The sequence below is a fragment of the Cololabis saira genome, chromosome 14, assembly GCF_033807715.1.
Source record: "Cololabis saira isolate AMF1-May2022 chromosome 14, fColSai1.1, whole genome shotgun sequence".
NCBI classification, from domain to species: Eukaryota; Metazoa; Chordata; class Actinopteri; order Beloniformes; family Belonidae; genus Cololabis; species Cololabis saira.
The window spans coordinates 16,171,930-16,199,469 of NC_084600.1; the positions used below are offsets into that span (position 1 = coordinate 16,171,930).

Consider the following 27,540-nt stretch of genomic DNA (forward strand, 5'->3'; position numbering starts at 1 on the left):
ATCTCCGAGCTTGAACCTTCGGGTGTCTACAGCTCGTCGGCCCTCTTTTCAGTCAGCTCCTCACCAGTGACGATCAGCTGTCTCTCCCAGCTGACGGTGGCAGCAGCATTGCTGGCGATGCACGTGTAGTTCCCATTGTGCTTCAGTGTCACCTTGGAGATTTGCAGGGAGCTCATGAACTCTTTGGTCTCTATTGCAACGCCAGAGGCGGATCCTGGCACGATGAGCTGGCCGTCTTTGTGCCAGGTGATGCGTATGGGCATGTCCCCGGACGACACCACGCAGGCGATGTACATGAGCTTCCCCACCGAGGTAGAGGGGATATCGAAGGGCTGGATGAGCGGCGGCACTGAGGGGGACGAGCAGAAAACAGTGAGTCAGTGGATAAAGGTGGAAATGGATGCCTAAGAGTGGCAACGTGGCCATCTGGAGCGGCGCTGAAAGAGATAGAGAAGGTTATTGGCCAGCGGGCCCCTCTTTGCCACCACCCCCCCATCTCCTGCAGCCCATAATAGCTGCTCTGGTTAGAGTCCAATTGGCAGGGGGAAGTCATTCTGTTGCCATAGTAATGGAGGTTGAGGTGGGGGTACTACAGCTGAGACATCTGGGGGATTTAATCTAGGGTTCATTATTATTCATCTAATTAAATCAGAGACACACTCATGCTCAGGCGCATGCACACACCCTTGCACACACCTCTGCAGCTGCCTCGCTGCCATATTAGCCAGCACTGAGACCACGTAAAAAATACACGTATCAACATCTTATATCCAGCGATACAAATCTTAAATAAATCACATAAAACACCACCTATGTTTGTTTTATTTGGAAGTATTACAAAACTTTGAACACTGGTTTCTGTAAATGACACAGTAGCCACTCCTATGCAGTAATCCCTCGTTTTTCGCGGGGGTTACGTTCAAAAAGAACCCGTCATAGGAGAAATCGGTGAAGTATTAACCTTTATTTTATTTATTTATTTATTTTTCCCCATTTATAACCCAGTGAAGTGACAGTCCTGGGCATTGCTCCCTCTACCAACCTCGGGAGGCCTTGCACTGAGCTCAGGTCTCCTTCTTAACCTGAGGACCTTTATTTCTTTTACAATTATTATACAAGGCTTCAAATTCAGAGATCAGCACCGCCCCACCGCGACCCCAGTAACTGGATCTGAACGGGTGAATCGGTGCAGAACGTTTTGTCGACATTATAGGTTTTGGAGAAAATTTGCAAACTTAAATTTAGCAAGCTGTTTTACAAACATGTACAGTACATGTACATGTACATATTACATAGTACATATTAAACTATAATGTTATTGACAAACGGGAAGTGAAGAAGCGGGGAGACCGTTTAGCCAATCAGAATGCAGAACACAATGTACAATGCAAATCCGTGAAGCAGCGGACCGTGAAAGGTGAACTGCGTTACAGCGAGGGATTACTGTATTGTGAAATGTCCTCCTTTGTACCTCGTGACCATCCTGAACGGATGGGCGACAACATCAATGAGAAACAATAGTAGTGGTTAACTTTTGTGACTCAAACCTGCAGGACTTGTTTTGACTGATAGGGTGAAGCTATAATTCATCTTAAGCAGGTGGATGGTCAGTCTATTGCAGACCGCTCTCATAGTTTCATTCATTTATTTCCTCTCACATGTGGCACTTTTCCACTAGTACCTACTCAGCTCGGCTCGCCTCCACTCGGTTTGCCGCTTTTCTACTAAGGGTCTACCTGTACCGAGTAGATACTTTTTCTGTAACTATTCTGCCGAGGTTCTAAGCGGCTGAGTCGGCTGTATCTGACGTCATCACACTACAGGCCACCGATTGGTCGGGGGGTTGGAGTCAGACGTCTGAGACAGGAGGAGGAAATCCGTGAAAGAGCGACTCTGACGGCGGCTTCTTGACAGGCAATGGCAGCAAAAGTCTGTTTCACGATCCAACTCTGAGGTGCAGATGTTCATAAACCTGGTGGCTGAGGAGAGAATTAAAAAGGGATCTAGACGATAAGGAACGACCAGATCCACCAGGAGCTCTGTCACTTCATAGCTGCTCGCTGCGACCAACGGACTTTTCAGCAGCGCTGAGACAAACTAAAAAAAAATTAAAAAGCGTCGCCTCTTGAATCTTCTCTCACTCTCATTTTTTAACTTGATATCGAACACAAGCCACAGACCCAGCAGCACATATATCATCTCCTCCAGGTTGTACATCTTTAGTGTTGTTGTCTTCGTTCAGATCACACAATCAAATACGTCACAGCAGCTTCGCTCCAACCTCCTACTTCTGCTCCAGGTGCAGAATTGTTATGGGAAAGAAACCAGACCGAGTTGAGTCGAGCCGAGCTGAGATGAGTAGAGCTGAGTAGGTGCTAGTGGAAAAGTGCCAACAGATTTATAAAGAGGAAACATTATCTTCTTCCCGTGGTTACCTTTGACGGTGACGTGGACAGTCTGGTTGATGGAGACCTGGGGCTGGATCAAAACGCTGCACAAGTACGTCCCCTCGTCGGCGCCCTTCTGCACGTCCGTCAGCCTCAGCGTGCCGTTCTCGAACACCACCTGACGGTGATTATCGGGCAGCTGCATGCCGTCCTTCAGCCACTTGATGGAGTAGTACGGGTAGCCGATGACACGGCACGTGATGTAGGTGTTCCTGCCTGCCACTGCGGTGATGTCTCGCATGGGTCTTATTCGAGGTGGACCTGGAGACACGGGGAAGAGAGGGAGGGGATGGAGGGAAGACACCGAGACGGACACGGAGGTTGGGGAACGGGGGGGGGGCGGGAGGCAGACAGACAGAGGGGACGGCCACAGAGACGGGAGGTGCGGAGATACAGGTTGAGGGATAGTGATTGGGACGTGTTGACAGGTGGAGAGGAAGGTTAGTTATGCCCCTTTGCTAAAATCTGACTGAGGATATTTGGTGACTCTATATATGTAGATAAAAAAGCAATGATTAAGCATCTATTGGTTAACTAGCTACACATCCAGCTCTAGTTGGGAATAGGCATGGGGCGATATGAAAATTTCATATCACGATATAAGTGGACAAAAATATCACGATTACGATATTATCACGATATTAGCGCGTCGCTTATAAAATTCTTAAAATGCAAGGAAAAACACTAACCGTGGATCCACTGGTTCCTTCAGAACATTTATTCTCAAATCATTCTCAACACAGTGACACTTGAGGTAGAGAACAAATAGTGTACTGTAAATGTTATGCATTACAAAGTGTAAACTATAGTACCGGTACTTATTTGAACTTTCTTTTTTTTGTAAGAAAATACTTCCCTGAGAGTCGAAAGAAATAAGTGACAAATAGAAATAAAGTGACAAAGTAGAGCCAAATGCACACTGATTGTATTACTCTCTGAAACTTTAACAGTGGCTGGCTGCCTGCTACTTAGTACGGCTCTCTGGAAAAATAATAAAATAAAGGCACTGCTCTGTAGTATACAAAACAAAAGCTGCATGGCCAACACAAAGATTGAGTGAAAATAAAGTGCCACAGTAGTCAAATGCACACGGATTGTACTACTCTCTGAAAAAATATTAAATAAATAATAATAATAAATAATATTAATTAAATACATGAAAAAAATAACACTGGCTTCTACCTGGCTGGTAGCCTTGTGTGACCAAAAAAAAAAAAAAAAAAAAAAAATTGGCGATAATTACAGTACCCCACGATAACGTTATCGCGGCCGTTTTTTATCGCGATATACAATAATATCGTATATCGCCCCATGCCTAGTTGGGAATCAGATAAATAGTTAAATGTGATGCGGTAAATGGTCTTTAGTATCCTTCTAATCCTGCATGTTTGTATAGAGTCGGGTGTAAGAGTGCATTTATATTGAAAAGCAGACAGGCACCTCTTACGTTTATGCGCGCTTGGTACTCGGCGCTGCCGGCCGAGTTGCGTGCGACGCAACGATACACCCCTCCATCCCGGATGAGCGGGCTGCTGACGTTGACGTGGGACACGGTGAGGCCGTCCGACAGCGTGTACTGGCTGGTCTTGTAGGTGGAGTCTCGCACCACCGGCTCGTCGTCCAGCGTCCAGGTGATGGACGGGGGCGGGGCCCCTTTGGCAGCGCACATGAGGGAGAACGGCTCGCCGGGGTTCACCACCCGCTCGCTGAAGGAAGACACAATACGAGGCGTACCGTCTGAGAGGGAGGACGAGAGGAGACGTGTTAGAATACCGTTTAAAACCAACTGGTTTTGTGATTTTGGTGATTTTTGTGGGGCACGTACCCTCAAGGAGAATAATGGAAAAGTCCTGAGCGGTGTGGCCCTTTCGGGAGGCGAAGCACTGGTAGGCCCCGGAGTGGAACTTTTGCGCCGCGGTGATCTGCAGGGTGTCGTTGTGCTGCCCCTGGATGGAGATGTGCTGGTCGGGGACGATGGACTCGGTGTTCCTGAACCAGGTGATGGTGTATTCTGGAGAGCCTTCCACGGTGCAGGTGAAGAACAAGGTGCTGCTGATGCCCGTCTTCAGGTTCTTCGGAGACAAGGTCACTCGCAGAGGATCTGGAATGGATAGATGCATGGAGGGAGGGATGGATGGATGGATGGATGGATGGATGGATGGATGGATGGATGGATGGATGGATGGATGGATGGATGGATGGATGGATGGATGGATGGATGCATAGATGGATGGATGTTTGAGAGCACAGAGCAGAAATATGAAATGTGCATTCCTTAAAAATAAGTTATGCCTTCTTGCTTCAAAACCAAAATAATCCAAAATTATTCCAATCAAGGCCGTCGGTGGTAAAAAAAATTATATGTACTTTATTTCTATCAAAACTATAAACTAAACAATAACCAAAAACTACCCTATGACTAAAATGTAAAGTTAACTTCATCTCATCTTTCAAGTTCAAAGAAGTGGTCAAAAAATAATTTACTTAAAATTTCCCGTCATGACACAGGACATTTGACAAACAAAAGAAACTCCATCAAGCCCACTTAACCACTTAAATAATATAAAATAAATAGGAGGGGTCTAAAAGTTACCAAAGTAATATTAAACAGCTCTAAATACTAAGATTACTTACAGATTTACTAGCTCACGTATCTTCTAACTGCCTTAAGAAAAAACAAAAAATCAACATAAATGGCCACAACATATTTCCTGCGAGGTCCTTTGGATCAGTTCACTGGTGAAACTCTTAATTATTACAAATATTAGTGCTGGATTAACACAATAATTCATGTTTGGAGCATCATGGCAGACAGTAAGTCGGTCTGAAACGATTCCCTCGGATGGAAACGATGACGCGTCGGTTCACACTCGGAGTGGGTGTTTACGTTGGGGCAGACGGGCGGAGAGGGCACAGTCAGCGGTGGTAAGTCCATCAGCTGGACACGCTCATTAAAAAAACAGCTGGAGATATCTCTTCACATCTCCGTCCACTTCTGTGTGCGCAAGTGTGCCGAAACACACAACGTGCATGTGTGTGTATGTGCAAATGTCACTGAGCAATAAGGCAGCTGGTGGTGTGTGCTGGGGGGCATCGTTGTGCCTCCCAACCCCCCCCCGCCCTGTCAGAGTCACAGAGTGTACTGCCATGATGTGCCCACTGGCAAAGCCCGGTATCTCTCTATTCTCTCTCTCCGTCTCGCTTCCCGTCTTTTGTTTCTTAGCATATTTCTGATAATGCACTTTTATCCTGACTTTGCTTATTATCCTGTTACTACATCGTAAATGATGTCGTTCCGGCACGGCCTGGACGTCCAGCCGTCTCTTGTGCGACCTCCTCACGGCCGTCTCTATCGTCCTCGCCCGCCTTGTTTTTGACGGTGAGCGGTGCTGGCAGCTGTGATATGGAGATACACTTGCTGATTTACTGCCCCGTCTTCCTTTCTGAGGCCTGATATGATGCGGCGTCAACAGCTCAGACACTCTCCAAGTGTCTTCTGCCAGGTTAATTCATTGAGAAGACAGCGTGAGAGTTTGTTATCTGTGAATGTGTGTGAGTGTGTGTGAGACGCACCTATGACATGAAGCTGCCCGGACACCTCCTTGGAGCCAAAGCTGTTGGTGACCTCGCAGGCATAGCTTCCACTGTCCTCTTGCCTCAAGTCACTGATGGTCAGGCCCGTCAAGCGCCGTGTCCAGCGGGCGTCTGAGGGCAGCGGGCGGCCGTCTTTCAGCCAGCGCACAGTGGGACTGGGATAACCACCCGCTATGCAGGGGAGCTCCACGCTCTGACCTGCCTGCACTTCCCCGGCTTGGAAACTGTCCAGGATGGTGGGCGAGGACTCGTTGGGATCTGGAGGGCAGAGATGTGGTCACGTTTAGGGGTGGGCAAAAATATCGATATGGCAATATATCGCGATACTTTTCCAGCCGATTCAATATCGATATTCAAAATTTGAATATCGATTTTTTTTTTTTTTTTTTTTAACCCCGATCTTTTTCCCATTATATCACCCAGTGCTCCTACCTAAGTGACAGTCCTGGGCATTGCCACTCTCTACCAACCCTGGGAGGGCCCTGCACTGAGCTCCGGTTTTATTTCACGTTTTATTTCATTTTATAATTTATTTTTTATATAACACAATTGCCTATCCTTAAAAAATGAAAAATAATGGACAGAGGTTTATTTATTTATGGATTTATATCTATACTGACTGATCACTGATCCTGTCCTTGGTTTTAGTACCCATCTTTCTTGTGTTTATTATCATTTGCCACATAATTAAAGCAACCTCATACTAAATTTAATGTTAATTTCATATGATGTAAATAATATGAAAAACATATACAAATATGTTGTAACTTTAGCTTGTATAGTTATAATAAAACATTGTTTTGACTCAGTTTGTCCCATGAATTGTCACTATAATCTGATGAACGTGCAACTCGGATTTTAAGATCCATCACTATCATCTGATGTACATATATACAACTTGGATTTTAAGATGTGTAATGCATTTTTAAATTTTTCGGTGAACTATGTAGAATATAATAATCGGGATATCGCATAATCGGGATATCGCAATGTGTATCGTATCGTGGCTCAAGTATCGTGATGCGTATGGTATCGTGAGGTCCTTCCCAATACCCACCCCTAGTCACGTTGCTTGTTTCTTTTAAAAAAGAGACGTATAAATAAGACCAAGAAGGCCGCTCACCCATTACAGACAGCCTGGCTCCGTTGCTTTGCCGTGTCTCGCCGCTGTACTTATGCTTGGTGATGCACCGATATGTGGAGAGGGCATCCTCCTTCTGAACGTCAGAGATGTAAAGAGCCCCGAAGGATGTCAGCGAGAACCTGTTACCTAAAGGAAACACACAGACCAACATTAAAGTCCCACTAAAGGACTTAAACTGAGGTCATCGATCGTGCACATCTGAGTTAAAGGTTTTGTAGCAGGCCAAAGTGTCCTGTACAGGTGTATACATGGTTTTCAAAGCAACAAAACCCCTCTTGTGTTTGAAGTATGGCTCTACACATGTTAGACATGTCTGTAAATGGACTCATGAATATGCAGATTGGAGCAGTTGCTTATCAACTCTAGCTCCGTGGCGGGAAGCATCCAGCAGTTTTCATACCGAGATAATTCAACCGTACATGTCTGAACCAACGAGCACTTCGCAAGGAGAGTTACTTACACAAGGTCGCATACACATGCAGGTATCAGAATAGAAATGCATTGATTTCTTTGCATTTAAAAATATTAAAAACATAAGAGATTTGGACTTTTGAAGCCCTTGTTTGTACAAATGATGCTAATGTTGGTTAAACCTTGACTGCTCCTCTGAAACGTCTGGTAGCTCCTACTGTAACTATCTCACACCAGGCGTGAGACTCATCAGCTCTTCTAATGAGCGGCGGCTCCCGCTTGTATTTACCAGACAGATGGGTTGAATAGCGGTGGCCTGTCGCACCGCTACAGACGGCCCCATGTAGGCCGCGGCCAGAGGGCAGTGGCGGCCCGTGAGCCGGAGACTCACCGGCTGAGATCTACAGACGAAACGGAGACTAAAACAATACACCCTTCCCTGTATACGGACTTCTTATACCTTTATAATTAGTCTGCTGGCATATTTAAACTGTTTTTTAAATCAATTTGACTTTATTTATCCATCTATTCAGCATCTGTACCGGCTTATTCCTATTTATGTACCTTGATAGGACAGTGGATGGAGCTTTTGACGGATTTCCCCAAAGGAAATGTAATGACCGAACAGGAACAACCAATACAACTGATAAACAAACAAACCACAACAAAAAGAACAGAGGAATCTCTCCGTGTAAACGACCACGCTGGTACAAATACATTGAGCTTATTGCAGAACCGTATTGTGCTCCGAACAAGCAGCTGCCTGAACAGTTGGCTCGACCTGCCTGATAAAGTTGCCTCCCTAAACCTGGCGCTCTGTCAAGACCTGGAGGACACGCAGCGGTCACGTAGGCCATGCGTGGTCGGCGCTCTGTCTCCCACTACACACATGCATATACATACAAATACATATATATGTGTGTGTGTCACATTATCATAAGCCAACCGCTGCATCCAAATGTTAAACCTCTACTGAGCTGATATAATTGTTGACCAGATTTCACGTACGTTTCCATCAGACAGGTGACCAATCCCCAGGGTGAAACATTCTTGCTTCACGTTTCTGAAAACCGCAAATAAGTTTTAGTTCGACATTTCTCTCGGCCCTGCTCTGGGTGTTTCTTTGGGAAACCGATTTTCAGCAAATCTTTTATTCATAGTGTTTGTTTTAAGTAAAAACACGACTTTGACATCTGGACAAACGGCATGATCAGATACCGCAGTTCGATACCCATCCTGCCCTTCACACAGGTGTGCAACGACCTGGACGGGTCATCATGCATATCCAGAGTTTTACCCTTGAAATTAACATAAAAGCCATCACACCCAACTTGGTGATTGGAAGAAAGTATTATATAAATGAATAATTCTCATTTTTAATCACGTACAACCCTGAACCCGGCTCTCAAAATGGCCGCCACAGTGTAATAACAACGCTACAGGTTTGTCAACATCAATTATGTTTTGTTTTGCTACCAAACTGCAGGCTCACAGCTGGATTTACTGTTTTTAATTCAACTTTTGCGTTTATAGGCATTGATATATCACACGAGGGTGTTGGCGTTGGCGTGGCGTGCTGCATGACCTGGGAGGAGGCACCGCTTCAAGCTGCCTTTGTTTGCCCCCCAGAATGACGCCTTACAGGATAATGAGCACCTTAAGACTGCTTCTCCCACAACACCGAGGACTTGCCTGTCACAACAGTCTGACACAGGCGGAGAGGACGACTGCGGGGGGGGGGGCGCTGGATCTGTCAAAGCCACACTTTTACACCCCGGCCTCAGCAGAGGACTCAATCCATCCCATCTTCAACCTGAAACAAACCTGATTACGCAACGAACACGACATTATCCATCTATCTATCTGTCCGTCGTAGCTCAGGGGTCAGCTCAGTCCTTCGCTTGAACCCTGGTACCCTCCGTCTCACCCTCTTCCTCTCCTCCCCTCCTGCTCTCAGTCTCCAAGCAGAGTGGCAGACGGAGTAAAATATTAATTACCAAATCTTAAATCACTGCGCTCCCTCAGCTTTTATTCATGCTGACTTGACTAGATAATGAGAAACAGAGTCGATGAGCATCGCACACGGAGACGAGTGCACTCACACGCGTGCAGAGGTGCATGCGCGCAGGTGTAGCGGAAGTAAACGGCAAACTTTTCATTTGAGCCTTCCTCGTCCAGCATCCTGCACATTTCTGCAGAAACCTCTAATTGAACTTTTGCTTGAGCAGTTCCATGTTTACTAAGTACCAGGAAAACATCATGTATGACAAGCATGCAGATCAATCTGCAGATGAAGGAAATCTGACACCAGGAACCCTCCGAGAGGTGACCGTAATAGGAACCCTCTGCATCTTTTATGTTCAATTCAGCATCTGTTCAAAATTGTTTCATCATTTTACATATATACATATATATATATATATATATATATATATATATATATATATATATATATATATATATATATATATATATATATATATATATATATATATATATATATTTAGAATAACTATGAAGACATGAAACCAAAATCACAACAAAAAAGAAGAAAAAGAGGAGGCACTCGCATGTATTCAAAAATGCTCTTAAAGGACATTGGAGGTTGAAATAATCTCATCAGCAATAAATTCGGACTTAAGTGTCCTTTGACCCGTAAACGAAACCTTTGAAAGAAACTAAATAGCCTAAAGGATGGCCAGGTTGTCAGGGTGGTGGTAATGTTGCTCACGATTCCTGCACGTAAACACAGTTCAGATAGAAACGATTTACTCTGTAACTGATGGACTAGACGACCCCCCCGACCCTGAATAGGAAAACGTGTGTATGGATAAACAGATGGATGGATGTAACTGTTGGACAAGGAAAATACATTTTAACCGTTGACAGAATAACTTAGAACAAAACCTTTAAGGTAATAAAGTGAGAACAAGGAACAATTTGGCCTTTTTTTCCGCCACTTTTTGACAGAAACAACTTATTATGTGGCATACTTTCGTGTTGCTTTAGTTCCTTTATTATCTCAATTTAAAAATCTACATATGGTCCACATGTCATTGCACAATAGCACACTGATGCTAAACTGTATCCGGGCCAGAAACATCCAGTCACTTTGTCCTAGTTAATAACAAAATGAGTTTGATGCCCCTCTCACTCACAGCTATTTCCACTGGTACAGAACGTACCGATCCAATCGCTACAGGGCAGGGCGGGCTTTATGTGATAGGGCAAGAACCCTGAGATAAAACAACCATGAGAGTTGCAGAGCATTTAAAAACACCTCAGTTCAACAAGTTTTTACTCCAAAACCAATCATTCACCACACCACTGCACGCCATTTTAGACAACTTTTGATGACGAAAGCTGGGTTGTTGCTCTGCCTACGTCACGTTTCTTATTTCCTTGGTTGTATCCAATGACTTCTAAATACAGCTTTTTCTGTGTCTGTTGGACCCCCCCCCCCCCCCCCCCCACCTGGAAATGCGAGAATCCAGAGGAACCAGACTGGATGTTTGCAACGACGAAGAAAGGAACTATCCAGGCTAGGTACCCGGGCATCAACCCTGTGACTTGTATCATGAACAAAATGGCAGCCATGCGATCGTATGTCACTGTGACGCGTTTCAAAGAAGAGGAAAAGGGAAACTAAAGCAAGTTTAAACTCATGCAAGAGAGAAGGAGAAAAAATAAAAGCATGACATAGTCTATAAATAGAGCATGTACTGTAGCCCGTGTGGGTCCGAGGGTGTGTGCACCGAGTGTGTGAGTGTGTGTGTGAGTTGTAGCAGCCTCATTTTCTCACATGCAAATGAAGGCGTCGGTGCAAAGATAACGAGGCCCATATTTCCACCTCCTCAGCGGGGCCATTATTTATTGATGTTCTGCATCTTTCCCCCTCCCTGCCTCTCTCACGTTTCTTCATCTTCTCCCTGTTGCTAGGGCCTCCGCACCGCCATCACATTAGGGTTTTGGCGTACTTTCACTACTTACTAAATCACAATGTGTTCACAATTACTGAGGACGACGGCAACAGGGTGACCTTTGTCTGCAGCGAGAATCCCCACGTTTTTAAATTCAAAACGGCTGCACGAGTTAGTTAAATATTCTCACTAAAAAATCGTGAATGTGTGAGTTTTTCAATTGAAATCTTTCATTTATTTTAAAGGGGCGAAATGTTAATGATGTTAATGTCATCAGAGCAAGACATCTTTCCATAAGCAGGTGCACTTAAAACGTTTGCACTTAAATGTATGGCCAGAATACCAAATTTAACTGCGTATTTGATGAGTTCAGCCGATAATAACATCCTTTAGAATCGGTAACAGCGTGGTCTGCGCTACGGATTTCCTTCAAACACTGAATCACAATAATGTAATGCTTCTTGGCAACAGATTGAGTTGTTGAAGGAAAAACTGTTAGTATTCTGAGTGGGACTTTATCAAAATTGCATTCTGTATTTTTGCCCTCATACCTTTGCGCTCAACGGCAAGTTGCAGGGAAGAATTTGAAAGAAGATGAGAAGACAGAGGGGAGGAGAAGCGGATCAAAGACTTGTGACTGTCACAGAAAGAAGACGAAAGGAGGAAAAAAAAACCTGCCGTATTCCAGAGATATTCTCTGCAGTGCTGAAATATGTTTGGTGTTCACAAACACACACATACACACACACCCACAAACACACACATCTACTCATCTTAAAATAGGACAAAAAAAGTCCATGCTGGTACCAAAAAAATAATAAACTACACTCTAACATTAGCAGCTTGGACGGGGTGAAAAGCAGCAGTCCAGTTTTGCAGTGGGAGCGCGTTAAAGCAGAGAAAGAGCTGATTTTTGATTATGAGAAAAGGTGAGAGAGAAAAGAAAAGACGGGAAAAGCACAAGGAGAAGATGGAGGATTAACGAAGGAGGAGGTAACAGTACACGTCTGTGTTCGCCCCTCTTTTATGCAAAAAAGGGGGTGTTGCATCTGTATTCAAAGCCAGAGCCCACTCCAGCCTCCCTTTCGCTCCCCTCTCCTCTCTCCGCCCTGCACATTTAGACGTGTGAGTAGAAGCAGGTGTCAGCCGAGTGAATATATACACTTTCCTGGCTTTTACTCCACTGTACACATACTCAACGTGCACGACTGGTACCCTCTTTACTCCTCTCTGCTCACATTTAAGCGGGTCTTCTGGGCACGAACCACGTGCAGAAACTAATTGTGCAAAGGGAGGCCACCCTGCTGCACACCCTCAATAAAAGAGACTTTGTTAAGGGGACCGGGCCTTTCACACGGATCGTGAGTCAATCTGCTGCATGAGCAATGCCTGAAACTTCTTCTCCTTCTTGCTTTTTTGTTGTTGTTGTTGTTGTTGTTGTTGCGTGTTCATTTTCTTGAAGGGAGTCGAGTGAAGCTGCAGTTCTGTCATGTTTTCATTAAAAAGCCACGCTCCACTGTCTAATCCTAACTGCTGTCTGTTCTCCTAACCAATTCTGACTGCTTACCTCATCTTTCAATCATGCCCCCCCCCCCCCCCCTGCCTTGCCCTGCCTCCTGCATGTGTGCAGTAATGATGTGCACCAACAGCATTACATGCATGCACGTGGGGATATAGGCAGCTAAAAGTTGAGGGCACAGGAGTGAGGAGGGGGGACAAACATGGGGGTGGAGGAGGGGACGAGGCCACGTAGACGGAGAGCAGGGTCCAGTTTCCACTGCAACACGACCACGTCCCTTCTGCTCCACTAGCTCCGCTGTCCCAATTCGCCCTATGTGACTTTGAACAGCAAACACTGGGGGAGGGGGAGATGATATACAGGACTGTATCGGGAGCCTAGAACGGACCGTCTGGGACGGTCGCAGAACCGATTGCACGCAAAAAAGATGTCGTTTGCTTAAATATAACTCAAGGCAGCGCCGCGGAGCCACCGCGTTCCCCCCCATAAAGCTGTCCTAACCAGACAGGCCGGCCGATGCCGTCGCATAAAGCTAAATGGACCATCTCAGAGAGAGGCGAGCGGCGAGGAGATTAAGCATCAGTGGAAGCATCAGAGGAAACCAAGGATGGAGGGGGACGAGGCTGGGTGGATGGGAGAGAACTGGGGAGAGATGTAGAAATAGGACTCCATTATTCATGACGTGTGTTTCATGTGCGTGGTGACATCTGGGACAGCAGTGATAATGAGAGTCCCGCGAGAGAAACACACACACACACACACACACACACACACACACACACACACACACACACACACACACACACACACACACACACACACACACACACACACACACACACACACACATCCCAGAACACGGCAACGTATAGATGCATGCTCCAAACTCTTTACTGGATGTCCCATTAAGTCTTATTGAACTGTTAATTGCCCGGGCACTAAAGTTTAACAATCTCTGAAGTAACACAGGATGTTAAAAGTACATCACAGTGAAGGTAAACCTGCGGTGGTGAGACGCTCGCAGACTCTCTGCCTTGTTAGTTGATTTAGTTGCAGATGAGGCCGAGTTGCATCAACGGTCAGCCATCATATGTGTGTGTGTGTGTGTGTGTGTGTGTGTGTGTGTGTGCAGCTTAGCCCATGGCCCGGGGCAGCGAGCTGCATTAGCAGCACTGAGTGAGCCGCCTGGTCTCTCCCAATTAGAGTGCTGGTGGCAGAGGAGTGCCGCTGCCCGGCACGGAGACAACACTCACTGATTTAGCGTGTTTACCAGAAAGGACACTCAGATGGCCCTAAATACACCCAGAACCAAAGGATCACATAACACAGTTTGGGTAATATTAGATCATCTCCCACAGCGGACTCTTCCTTTCAATGTTTGTTGGTGATTTTGGTCGACATCTGATTTCTGTCCTCAGTCAGAAAAGCCGGGACACTCTACACTGTTAGAGGTGTGGATGTTTATCTGTCTACGTGTCACCAGTTCAGGGTTTAACAGAATAAGCTGGAGCTTTAGAAAGTGGACCACATCACCCAGGTTCTGAGGTCTTTACAGTATAGAGGACTTTAAAATACTCCTGTTAGTTTATAAATCACTGAATGGTTCAGGACCAAAATACATCAGGAACTTGTTGCTGCCATGGCAACCATCCAGACCTCTCAGGTCTTCTGGGTCAGGTCTGCTCCCCAGAAACAACCAGACCCAAACATGAAGAAGCAGCATTCAGCTTCTATGCGCCACAGATCTGGAACAAACCTCCAGAAAACTGCAGGAAAACTGAAACCGTCAGATCCTTATCAACGTTAAACACTTATTTGTTTCCAGCTGCTTTGACTGAATTATTGAAACTATTCTGACTTTAACTTTAAATAATCTTGATTTTAGTGCTCGATTGTAACTCTGGTTTAAGTCCAACTTTTCTTTACTCTGCCACTTCCTATATTTATTATGTAAAGCACCTTGAATTGCCTTGTTGCTGAAATGTGCTATAGAAATAGACATGCCTTATGATGCATTGATATGTTTCTGAGAAGGGTTTGGCTCCAAAAATGGATGTGATGTTTTTGGTGCACTTATCCAAAGACAGAATTTAAAAAAAAAAACAAAAAAAAAACAGCTCTGCGACTTTTTCATCACATTCAAATCCCAGATGGATTTCTGATGTCCACTCCTCCGTTCACCTTCATCGCCACCGGAGTCGATAAAACCTCCCAGAGCTTATTTGACCTTTATGTGTGTTTGGACAGCTAATACTGAGGTGGATCAATAGGTTTGATTGAGAGGTCATGTAGGAACATGGCACTGGGACGACCACCAGGGATCCCGTTTGATCCCTGATGGCGTCTCTTCTCAGCCTCCAATCAGCTGCATTCACAGAGGAATGGAAATGGAAATCTCTATTCAAGTACATTTAAGCTGTAAATGCATCTCCATGTTTGACAATAAACTACAGCGCATGTGTAATTTTGGCTGATTTTAGTATGACTTATGTTATAAACCTAAAGACATTTAATTTGAATCACGTACCACGACATGTAATCCCATTAAAGACAAAACAACAAAACAACTGCTTAACTCTCATGAGTTGATAACTTTTCTTTTTTAAATCCAGGATTACATAGAAAATCACTGCCTTTCATGATGTCAGAAGGACGGACATGAAGACATGAAATCGGAGCCAAACTTCTTGCTGCCGCTGTTGGCATTTCAGTAAATAAGCATTTCCTCAAATGCAATTTCTCAGTAGAGCCTGCTCTAATCTCCTTCAAACAAATCCCTCGTTTGGTAGCCTAAACAAAAGAATGGAAGGAAACAGGAGAGAAAGAGTAAAACCTCTTTACTTAAATCCTATTCCTTACCCCAATCCAGGCCACATAAACCCTTAACTTCTTATACTTTAAGCCTCTGCAACAAGCCCTCCTGCTTTCACTTTTCTTAATGACTGGATGCAGTTACACGTGCAGATTAACAGCTATCGCTTACAAAGCCAGGGAGAACAAACTATTCTGCTAATTCATTTCCATATCCAGACAAGTATTGCACCTTAAATCAATATAAATGAAACTTATAGCTTCATAAAAATGAATACAAGTGGAGGTAGGTCACTATTCCTAAAATCGGCACTCAAATCAAAAAAAGAAAAGGAAAAGCTTTGACCTGATTTTCATTGTTTTGACTTTTTAACAGCTTTGTCATCTTTTAGCAACCAAAACAAGTCTGTCATTATCTTTTCTGAACTCTATGATTGTTTGAGGCCTCGTCGTGTCTAAACAAAAACAAATGCCCCCCCCCCGCCGCCTCCCGGGGGGTCTGACGGCTGAGACGGCGGCCAGATTTCTGTCAGAGTGATGTCCTGGAGGGGCTTTCCCATCCTTCCCTCTGTGACTGACTGACACTGATATACTGCAAACACGCATGTGGAGCGTGCATGTGGAGCGTGCATGTGGAGCGTGCATGTGCATGTGTGTCTGAGGGAGACATAAGGACAGAAAAGGCAGAGGCGAGGGACGGCGGCCGCGCTGGAGTGTGTGCATTGTGTGCGTTAAGTGCACGTGAGCAGGCGAGTGTCGTAGTGTGTAAATAGTCAATAATAGCCGACACTTGTCAGCCCTCTGCTCTGCACACACAAAGGCTGTGGCCGGGCTATTGTTGAACTCCACCCCCCCCCCCCACGCTTATACACACACATGCACACGTGCACATACACTACCCGGCCTCTCAAGCAGAGGTAATTATGCCTATTGTGCCTGTCGCACACACACTCTCATCCGTGCTAATGAACACACCCACCCACGTGCCGGCTCAGCCTAACCGAGTAAAAGATGGCTGCCAGCGTCCCATCTGTCCCTGCCCTCCTCTCCGTGGCTCTGGGGCGAATGTGCGAGGGGGCAACAATGTCCAGCAGAGACGGCAGAAGACGAACACGCAGAGGCAAAGAAAAAGTGGAAGAAAGTGGCGGCGACTTATGGGGCTTCATCTCCACCTTCCCCTCGTTCCTGGGACAAATCACGGCGCTGGAAGCAGCTGGCACTTACGCTCCGGTGTTTCCTCCATATGTCTGCATGAGCATCTACATAATAGCAGCACCTTCATCTGCATGATTTAGTCCCCCTGCACCCCCCCACCTAATGGCCTGCTGCGTGCCACATGGGTCAGATGCCGGCGAGGGAGGGACCCGCTGTGGTCGGCGGTGGACGGGGGCCCCGGGGACGCCACGTGCCCCCCACCGAGGTTCTGATGGGCCCCCGCGAACCCGAGCACCACAACAGGACGGCCGCCACGCAGCGGAGCAGACCGCCGCTGTAAATGCATCCTGAGTTAATGTTTAATGAGCAACTCCGTATTCAGGCGGCTTCGTGCAAAATGTGAAAATGGCTTTACTGTGTCACATTTGAGAGGTGCGTGTGTGTGTGTGTGTGTGTGAGTGTGTGTGAGAGTGTGTGTGTTTCCAGCTTGTACAGTTGTACTTACTAGGAGAGAGTGTGTGTGTTTCAAACCAGTGTTTACAAGAGTCGGGGGTGTCCCAGACAAGCGTATCTATTAATATATTCCTGCTCTGAGTGCACAAGCGCAGATTTACAAACAGACATCATGTCTCCACACACGGCTGCTCTCCATGAGGTCTCCCCGTCTCCGTCACCTCTCTCCTTCACCTGGGCGGGGCCTCGTGACACACTCTCATTACTGAGAGGAGAAGCCGGAGTTTGTGGATGCGTGTGAATATCAGGGATGGAGGACCAAATGAAGTTTACATTACATGTCTTGGTATTTGATATGGAGACTCACTTTTATAGTATTGATAATACAAATAATAATGAAATAAATAATTAAATATTTACAATGACAGCGTACTGTCCTACTTTCTCTGCTCTCATATACTGTATTCTAATGCAGTTAAATCTGATAAAACCATTGTCCGTGCATCCCGTCAGAGTGAGAATCACTACCTGACATGACACATTAACCAACACACCAATTTTCCCATTGACCTTTGTCAAGCCCCGCCCCCGTTGCTAGGTCGCCCCCGTTGCTAGGTCGCCCCCGTTGCTAGGTCGCCCCCGTTGCTAGGTCGGACAAAACTGTCATCTCTCCCGTTCACTTCCATTGTAAAAACAGGGCAAGATATAAATCTAAACTTTTTACACAGAATGGAGAAAACACAATAGGTTTCGAAATATCTAGCTCCCGTTGGTCGTTTATATCGTTGAAAGAAAATAGAGGTTATAGTAGGCTACGTGAAAAGGAGTTCTATGTATCTGCACTCGATTGCTGTTCCTGCGGAAGACCCGGATGTCTGGCACAGTAGAATTGAAATTGAAATGCAAGAACTGAATTTGAATTGTGAGAACTGAATGTAGATTCAGTTTTTCAATGCAATGATTCAAATTAAACAATACAAATTCAAATTATGTGATTCAGATTCAGTTTTTTTATGAAATTATTCAAGTTGAGCAATTCAAATTCAAATATAAATTATTCAAATTCAGTTTCTAGTGGCACATATTTCTGCCCATAGTTTCACATCACTTTATTTCTAATTATTGTACCAAACACTATCAACAGCAACTATATATCAATAAAAAGGAACACTTCAGGTACCGTGTAGTGGGTTTAGAAAACTGAGGTTTTCAGTGAAATCGAGATCTTTTGATTAGTTTAGCTAATATTCAGGTGCAAGGGTTCAATTACGAGTGCGGCCGTCCACACTTATCCAAAGCAGACGTTTTTCGTAATTTACCGTTGGTTTTGGGATGAAATGTATTCCTGTGGTTCTCTCTGAGTAGCGGGTGTCCCGAACACACCGCTTAACCATTTAACGATAGATAAATAAATAAACGCTTTCGCGGTTTTAGCTATGGGTTGTAGCTGCTGCCGAGCCGACTTTGTTTTGGAAGTACGGTTCGGATTTGGGAATAAAAATACGCTGCACCCTCACTACACTACAAATGTTCCCTTTTTCTAATACAAAGCTTAAAAAGTGGTTTAAATGTTGATACAAGGCCAGTAAAAACTACGCTTATTCGATTGATGTGAAGGAGAGAGGCGGCTGTTTGGTCCAACCGGATATTCGGCCCCGGATGTAGCGACGGAGGATAATGTTTCTGATTGGTCAGTCAGGGACCAATCAGAAGGCTGAAAAAGGATCAATTGTGTTGTTCTCTGGTTTGGCAGACACGTTACTACAAAGTAAAGTTCCTTTGTTGTACAGTCTGCAGCTGACAACTATAGAGAGGTAGGAGGGAGTGGGGCTTTGCTGCAGGACAAATACCCTGGTAGGACTTGGAGAAGAAATATATGGCAACGGATTGTACTGGCATGAATGGCATCGTCTGGTTTTGGAAAAAAAATACTAAAATACCTTTGAAAACTTAAGCCAGGGGTATATTGCCAAGTCTGATCGTCGCTCAAATACGAAGGTTCTAGTTGCGACTCTGCTGGAGTTTTCATATTTTCCATGTGCCTGTTTGGGTTTTCTTTGGGCCCTTAGTTTCGTCCCACCGTCCACAAACATGCACGTAAGCTTTGCTGGAGACTTTAAGTCGTCCATATGAGTGAGTATGAAGCCGTTGGTCTCTGTGAGGACCTGGAATGGTCCTGTGATTGACTGGCAGACCTGTCCTCTGTTTGCCCGTTGACAGCTGGGATAAGCCCCCACACCCTGAAAAGGATTGAATATAAGCGGCTATAAGAAATGAACAAGTGAATATTTAAAACCCACAACAGCTGAGAGACCTATTTTTATATTTCTGTAATCATGGCATATTTTCTCCTTTTCTGTGTGTGTTGTACTTTAGTAAAAAATATATGCATGAATATGGTGCATTCTTAAATGCAATTATCTGCATGCTATCTTAGGAGACCGAAAGGTTATTCTACTAACTGTATTCTGGATCCATCGGTACTGTAATAACTGAGCAGAAGCATCAGCTTAGTTACTGCCGCTCCCAAATCCCAGTAATTGATTAACCTAACTGTTGTTTCACAGCTGTTGGTGTGCATGTAGGCCGTGCGCTGTGGCGTCTATTGAATGTCCTTACACCCCAGCAGGGACCCAGGGGGCCGCGGATCGATCTGTAATGTAGCCTGTAAGTGACCCCTCGACCTGGTGACTCTTTTTAGGATCCAAGATCGTGTTGAAGCCTTGAAGTCACCTGGCCCATAGCAAGTCTTTCATATAAGACATAATAGTCTACATATTATCTCATCAATTTACTCATTCAACCTTTCTGTTTTCATTTTTAATCATAGTCTCGTACATGAAATTATCTTAAAGGAGAGCAAACGGTAGGCTCGTGTTCCTTGCAAAAAACTTGCAAATGTGAATAGCAAATGTAATGACTGACATTACACACCTCTACCTCCTTCATGGGTTGCATTATTATTTAGCATGCAAAGACCCAGTTTAGTTTAATTAGAAAATGTCTTGTTTTATTTAATTGGAAATATAACTTACTGTATGTTTGCAAGTACTGATTTGCTGATTTTTTTTTTCAGAGATAAAACTTTATATTTTATTATATTTTTTAAAACTTTTTTTCAACTTATTTTCATTTTTGGTTTAATAAGAGCAAAGTTTGCACTTAAAGTCCAATGGGGCAAATGTTCAATAAAAAGACAGCATATTTGAAATCATTTCTTTGCCTTTTGTCAATTCACAAAATAATCGTAATCGTAATCGAAAATCGGATTTTGAGAGAAAAAAATCAAGATTTTATTTTTGGGCAAAATCGAACAGCCCTAGCAAACGGTGCAGGTGGGTGAGACCGAGCATTGTTGGACTTCTGCAGTAGACCACCATGTGGCTGTAGCCATCTGCCGGTCCAGTCTCATTAGCTTTCTGCTGGTTCGACTGGTGGCTTCGATCCGCGAGCTGAATCCTCTCCATATCCCACTGTTTGTTTGTTTTTCTTTTTTATTCCCATCCATAAAAAAACCTCCATCCCTCTGTCTCCGCTCCAGCTCCCCTCCTTCAGATCGCTGCTCAGACTAGCGGGCTCCCATCATCTCCTCACACACACACACACACACACACACACACACACACACACACACACACACACACACACATGCATGCATGGGGCCCCGACTGCAGGGACGGGACAGTATGGGACGGGGGGGGGGGGGGCGGTGAGAGGGAAATAGGTCAGTCTGCCTGCACCCCTCCCCTCTCAAGCCCCCTCTCTGTCCTGGCTGGACATAAAAGTGGGACAGGCACTGGGACACACAAACACACACACACATAAACACACCAGATGGGGAACGTGTGTTTACACAGAAGTGGAACCTGTTGGGGTTCAAAGGGCACGGCAGCGTTGTGTTATGTCATCAACTCAACCTTCAGGCTGCTGACCAGGGTCTGCACACGATAACTCGGAGGGTGGAGTGGAAATTAGAATATAAGTTGGACAATTTGAATTTCTAATGGCGAGCAAAGAAAGCCGTCGTGTCACTAGTGCAGGTTTGTGGCGAGTGCGGACGGGGGAACATCACAGAGGAAAAACCGAACACTGGACTGCGGTGGGACCTTCAGGCGGAGGGGTGTCATCAGGTCACCACCCCTGATGGCGCTCCGCTGGAACTCAAATAATCAATGCATAAACTAAAAAGCAGCGGTACTTTGTATTTTAAAACTAAAGGACTGTTGGGCTTAAATTTAGATTTCATCTCCCACACTCGCTCTTTTGTGCTGCAGCCATGCGACTAACCAATCAAAGCTCTCCTGGAGATAAAGGCCTGATTCAGAGATACCAGTCAAAGAGGTCACTCATGGCTGGATGCTTTGACTCCCTGTTTGCAGTCAGTAAACAGTTGCCCCACTTAATCAATACAATGACCAGACAACATCTGGGGCAGAGTGTTTGAGTACATGGAGAGAGCTGAGATGGTCAGATCAGAATAAAGATTGGTGCGTGTTGCTTGTGTGAATATGGCAGCTAGATAAACACTGGCTGAAGGAGGCGTACGGAAAGGTATCATTGGAGTTTCTCACTGTGAATTAGGGCTGTTCGATTTTGCCCAAAAATAAAATCTCGATTTTTTTCTCTCAAAATCCGATTTTCGATTACGATTACGATTATTTTGTGAATTGACAAAAGGCAAAGAAATGATTTCAAATATGCTGTTTTTTTATTGAACATTTGCCCCATTGGGCTTTAAGTGCAAACTTTGCTCTTATTAAACCAAAAATGAATGAATAAAGTGCAAAACTCTGTAAAATAAGTTGAAAAAAAGTTTAAAAAATATAATAAAATATAAAGTTTTATCTCCGAAAAAAAAAATCAGCAAATCAGCACTTGCAAACATACAGTAAGTTATATTTCCAATTAAATAAAACAAGACATTTTCTAATAAACTAAACTGTGTCTTTGCATGCTAAATAATAATGCAACCCATGAAGGAGGTAGAGGTGTGTAGACAAGGTAAAAAAAAAATAAATAAATAAAAAAAAAAAAAAGTGAAAAATCGATTTTACGAGTTTCATGTTTTAACATCGTTCTAATAACATAATCGCGATTACGATTTAAAATCGATTAATCGAACAGCCCTACTGTGAATGTCAGCAAGCGAGGAAATAAAAGTTGAATGTGGGAAGAAACTCGGCTGTTTTCAGAGTGGATTTATCCCAAATCAACTGTGGCTCCTCCTGCTGTGTTTTCTCCAGCAGGGATCAGGGGACTGGGACAGGCGAGACAGGCAATCAGCCACTCACTCGCATGCAGAGAGCTTTTAGTCACAAAATCAATTTTAATTTTCACATCTTCATTAGATCTATCCAGACGGACCCTCGCTGGCCAAGTCGGACCACGGTGGAGTGGAAACCCGGTCTGAGAGGGTCGACAGTGAGGATAATACCTTCCACTGGACACGCCGCCGTGCATGTTGGTGTATTTGGTCGGTGACCAGATGTGAGGATGTTGACCAGGTCCCCATGTTGGTCTTTTGGGGTCAAGGTGGAAGACGACCTCGCTGCTGAACGGTGCTGAACGCCGCCGAGAGAAACTTGCTGCTGAGTTCAGTGAGCAGCTCATCGCGTTCAGCATCTGATCCTCACACTCACTGCTCATCAAGTGACCTATATACCCCTAATTACACACAGCAGCCTCGTGATGGAAACACACAGAAATGGCACATCCAAAATAGATTGCACATATTTGTGTTTCCGAGTTAAGCTGTCAAAGCAAACATGTTATCATAACTATGCTGAATATGTCAATTATGGTCAAAATTAAAAGCAGTTAGTGTTTTTCATATGGTTTAAAGTCATACAAAGTGAATAAAACCTTGCTTATCAGAGTTGTAGTTCTGTAATCACTTCTATGGACACTTCTAGGATACAAATAAAACAAGGTGTAGCAGAAAACACAAAAAAATACGATGCAAATGTAAAAAACGACTGCAACCGTAGCGCACGGATGGGTCCGACACAGCATCGGTGTGTTTTTTGCATACATATAATATAAAACACCATCTGCCAGGACCTGAGGCCGTTCTTGCCCTACTAGCCTCCTTGCTTCCCGTCCTTGATTTTCTAACCCAGTCTTCTCAACTGCATTGTTACTACGAGGAGAACAACCAAGCTCACGTCTCCGACATGAAATACCAAATAAAATACGCAAAAAACAGACAGAAAGACTGAACTCTTTCTCGGTCTGGCACACACACATACACACACACACACACACACACACAAGCACAAATGAGGTTAATGAAGATGAGTGTGAGGGCACAGTCCTATTGACATCCAGTGTCTCTAATTGTGGCCCTGTTCCTCAAGGACGAGCAGGGAGTGGACAGAAATAGATCCGAAGCTGTGGAACAGTCATGCGACTTAGAAAAAGAGTCTGTCTTTCATTTTCTTTAGTGTCGGGATCAATTACAGGCAGGACATGACAGTAGCTTGGGAGAATTGGATGTGAGAGAAAAGCAGAGAAAAGGAGAGACACAAGGAGGAAAATGTCAAAAGAAAAGCAGGAGCGGGATGAAGGAGAGTGAGGGCAGACAGATGTGGAGGAGAGGGAGCGGTGAGAGGAGGAGGAGGAGGAGGATGAGGAGGGCGACCAGATCAGTGATCCAGAACAGTAAGCAGACAGAAGACACGCGTTAAAGAGTTCGGTCAAGCACGGCAGCGCATCAAACCCTCAGCACATGAAATCAGAGATGCAGACATAAAAGATAAACAAACCTGAATCCAACATTTTCAAAGCAATCAAACTTCCCTCCGAGTGTTTTTGTTTCGTGTCCTACCTGGAACGATGGAGACGGTGTCTCGTTCCCAGGACACGACGCTGACGTACTCCTGCACGGCGGCGGGGATGAGGCACTTGAACACGGCTACGTTGCCCCGCATCGAGCGCTGGTCCGCCACCCGCACGGTGTAGGGCTCCCTGAAAACTGCACACACACACAACATCGATGAAGCAGCATTCAGGCTCTTTTAAGTCCCAGCCCTCATTCATTGTCATTAAATAGGAATCATTCAAGTTCATTGATTAGCTGCACGAAATCTGCATCTGAAAGATGCATCACAAACACATCAACATAATGAAAAAGAGTCATTAGAAACGACACATTAACCAACCCAACAACGATAACCTACAATTGCTGGCCAAGTTTATTCATCATAAAGGACCGAAGCCGCCATAGAACGTGATAATCATGGAAGTTGTTTCCCAGCAATGTTGTGACATCATCACTAGGGTTGCCACCCGTCCCTTGAAATACGGAATTGTTACGTAATTGGGAATTAAAAGTTGTGTTCCGTATTGAACCAATACGGACACATATTATGCTCTTATTTATTAATGTCATAATATACAGGTGAAGGTCGGAAAATTTGAATACATTGCCAAACTTTATTCGTAGTAAATTCAACTTAAGGTGAAACAAATGTATTATTTCCATTAATTCAAAGTGAGATATTTCAAGCCTTTATTTGTTATAATTGTGATGATTAGCCTATGGCTCACAGTTTATGAAAACCCCAAATAAAAAATCTCAAAAAATGTGAATATTTTATGAAATCAATAAACAATTCAATAATCAAAACTATGACGAATAAAGGTTTAACATATATTGCTTTGCATGTAATGAGACTATGTAATATATTAGTTTCACCTTTTCAGTTGAAGTATTGAAATAAATTAACTTTTACACTATATATTACCATACTTTTACACAAACATAGCATAGGAGGCTATTTCAGTTGCTAGTATGGTTGGCTGTCTGTACAGTCATGCAAGTTCAATGCTATTAAAGCACTTTAAACTTGAAATCAAAGCATTTTGTTTTTTCCGCATAAAATATATATATTTCTATGCAGTTTAGAAGTTTTGGGGATGTCCCTTTTTTGGCGTCTGCGCTGCTGAAATTGGGGCGTCCCTTATTTCTATTTCTGAAAGGTGGCAACCCTAATCATCACCAAACCGGCATTTCTGCACGGGAGCTGCAGGACCGACGGGCCGGTGGCGCTTTGGTTTATGCGGGTTTGTGCAATATTTCCCACCCTGATGAATGAGCAGGGTCTCATTAGCAAAATCACATGTAAGCTAGGATGTATCTGAAGGTTGCTAAGAGACTGGTCTGGAATCCCTTGCCTGGTAACAGACGTGAAGACCGCTCACTTATGTCCCTGCCGCACGACAGAAATCACATGCGAGGGGCACAGAAATTTGCATGTTCTTTAAATAGACGGAGAGGAGAAGCCAGACCCGTTGCGACTCTTGGAATAGTATAATGAGTCATATTTGACGTGAATTGAGACGTGGAAGTTATGAAAAGCGTAACACTGAAGCGTGATCCCTGTCTGTTCGACACATATGGCCTCGGCAGCAAAAACATCCCTTCTGGTTGCAACTGGTCCAGCAAAGCTAGCAGGGCCTGATGCAGGCCACTGGCTGCAGGATGTTTGCCTCATGCTAATCCCTCTCCACTCCTCGCGCTGGGCTTCTGGGTCATGTGGGAATGAAAGGCAGCCGCCGCCTGCCATGCAGCTCATGGTCCTGGCTCAAATCCCCAACTTGGCACTAGTATTAGTATCAGAATGAATATGAGTATTAGTTAGGTTGGTGTTGGGAGGCAGAATATGAAAACAGATGTTGACGGCAGGATGGAAAGGGGAGGGACATCGGGCCTGAATGAATGTAGGGGAACGGGGAGGGGCGACACAATAGATGCGGTGTAACTGTAACCCAGTTGTGTGTTTGAAGTGTTTCTTCACGAGCAGAATTGCCCTCCCTCTCGCATGCATCTCTGCTCGTTGTGGACCTGAAGGAGCCACGAAACCCCAGATGCACGCTTTTACTTTAGATGAGGTCTCGCTTATTAAAGCAGACTCACATGGTCTAATCAATGGAAAGCACCAATTAGGTTTGGTAATGAGAGATAATTAAAGAAGCACGTTGCAGCTAAATTTAGCCTGGCACAAGAGGACGGTGTGAAGACGGAGGAAGTGAAAAGCAGAAGGAGGACAGAGAAGAGAGAGTGATGACGACGGAGCGACTTCGGACCAAAACCTACAATAACAGACCATAAACAATATCTCACGTGGTCTCGATCGAGGAACCATTATCAAGAATGACCGAGTCCTCATTTTCTAAACTTAATTTGACCATTTTTTAAAATTGCTGTGGGGATGATAATAAGCTCCAAATACAAACAGATTAATGGTTTGCATTTTATTGTATGAGACGGTGAAGGTAATGCCGGAGTAAAGTGCAGTAGCTCGTCACCAGGTCTGTCACATAGGTGCAGGAGGAAGCTGCAGCCTGACGCGCTGCACGATGCAGATGTTCCCTCTGCAGACTGTGTTCTAGGTCAGTCTGTGTTCAGGTCAGGGGCTATTTTGGGGCAGGTGATTCTGTGTGGGCCGGGCTTTTTGCATCTGCTCCACTTTATGCTTTAACAGCTGTCTCATTTTGCACCATTACTTGTTGTATTGTGTCTCAGTGTGACCTTTCGCTTTACACGCTCCAATGCTTCTTTTTTTTTTCCCCCCCTCCATCCTTCACATTCTTTCACTCGTCCCCGGCTCTCCCGCCATCTCACCGGCTTTGATGCGGATGTTGGGGCTGCGGATCTTGCCGGCCTGGTTTTCGGCAGTGCAGAAGTAGTCGTTGTCGTGGATGTAGCTGTTGTAGGCGGAGGGCGAGAAGGGGTACAGTTGGAGGGTGCCATTGGCCTGCACGTGGCGGATGTGGGGCACGTCGTAAATGTCGTCGCCGGTGGCCAGGTACCAGCGCAGTATGGCACTGGGGGTGCCGCCTGCGGGGCAGGGCAGGGACACCCCCACTGAGCTGGAGTAGGTTATCTTCTGCAGCGAGGCATTCACAAAGTAAAGCCTGGTAGAGACCACATCCTCACTGTGTACTGCAAAACAAACACCAAGTTATCACTCAACAGGACGGAAATATACGGCCTTGCAACATGTTACACACATAGAAAACACACAGAGAAACGTGGATGGATCTCAAATCCTACTTTTAACAACGGGCAGAAGTTGAAAAGGA

At 44.8% G+C, this 27,540-nt stretch overlaps 1 protein-coding gene across 1 annotated transcript in view; it reads right to left on the reverse strand.

Moving 5' to 3' along the window:
* Positions 1-27,540, reverse strand: part of LOC133459715 (cell adhesion molecule DSCAML1-like) — a 69,767-nt gene that overhangs the window by 28,267 nt on the left and 13,960 nt on the right. The window contains 8 exon segments of the mRNA XM_061739935.1: positions 65-349; positions 2,436-2,708; positions 3,888-4,184; positions 4,273-4,548; positions 6,021-6,299; positions 7,165-7,311; positions 24,281-24,427; positions 27,080-27,400. Of these exon segments, the coding sequence (XP_061595919.1) occupies positions 65-349; positions 2,436-2,708; positions 3,888-4,184; positions 4,273-4,548; positions 6,021-6,299; positions 7,165-7,311; positions 24,281-24,427; positions 27,080-27,400 (2,025 nt within the window).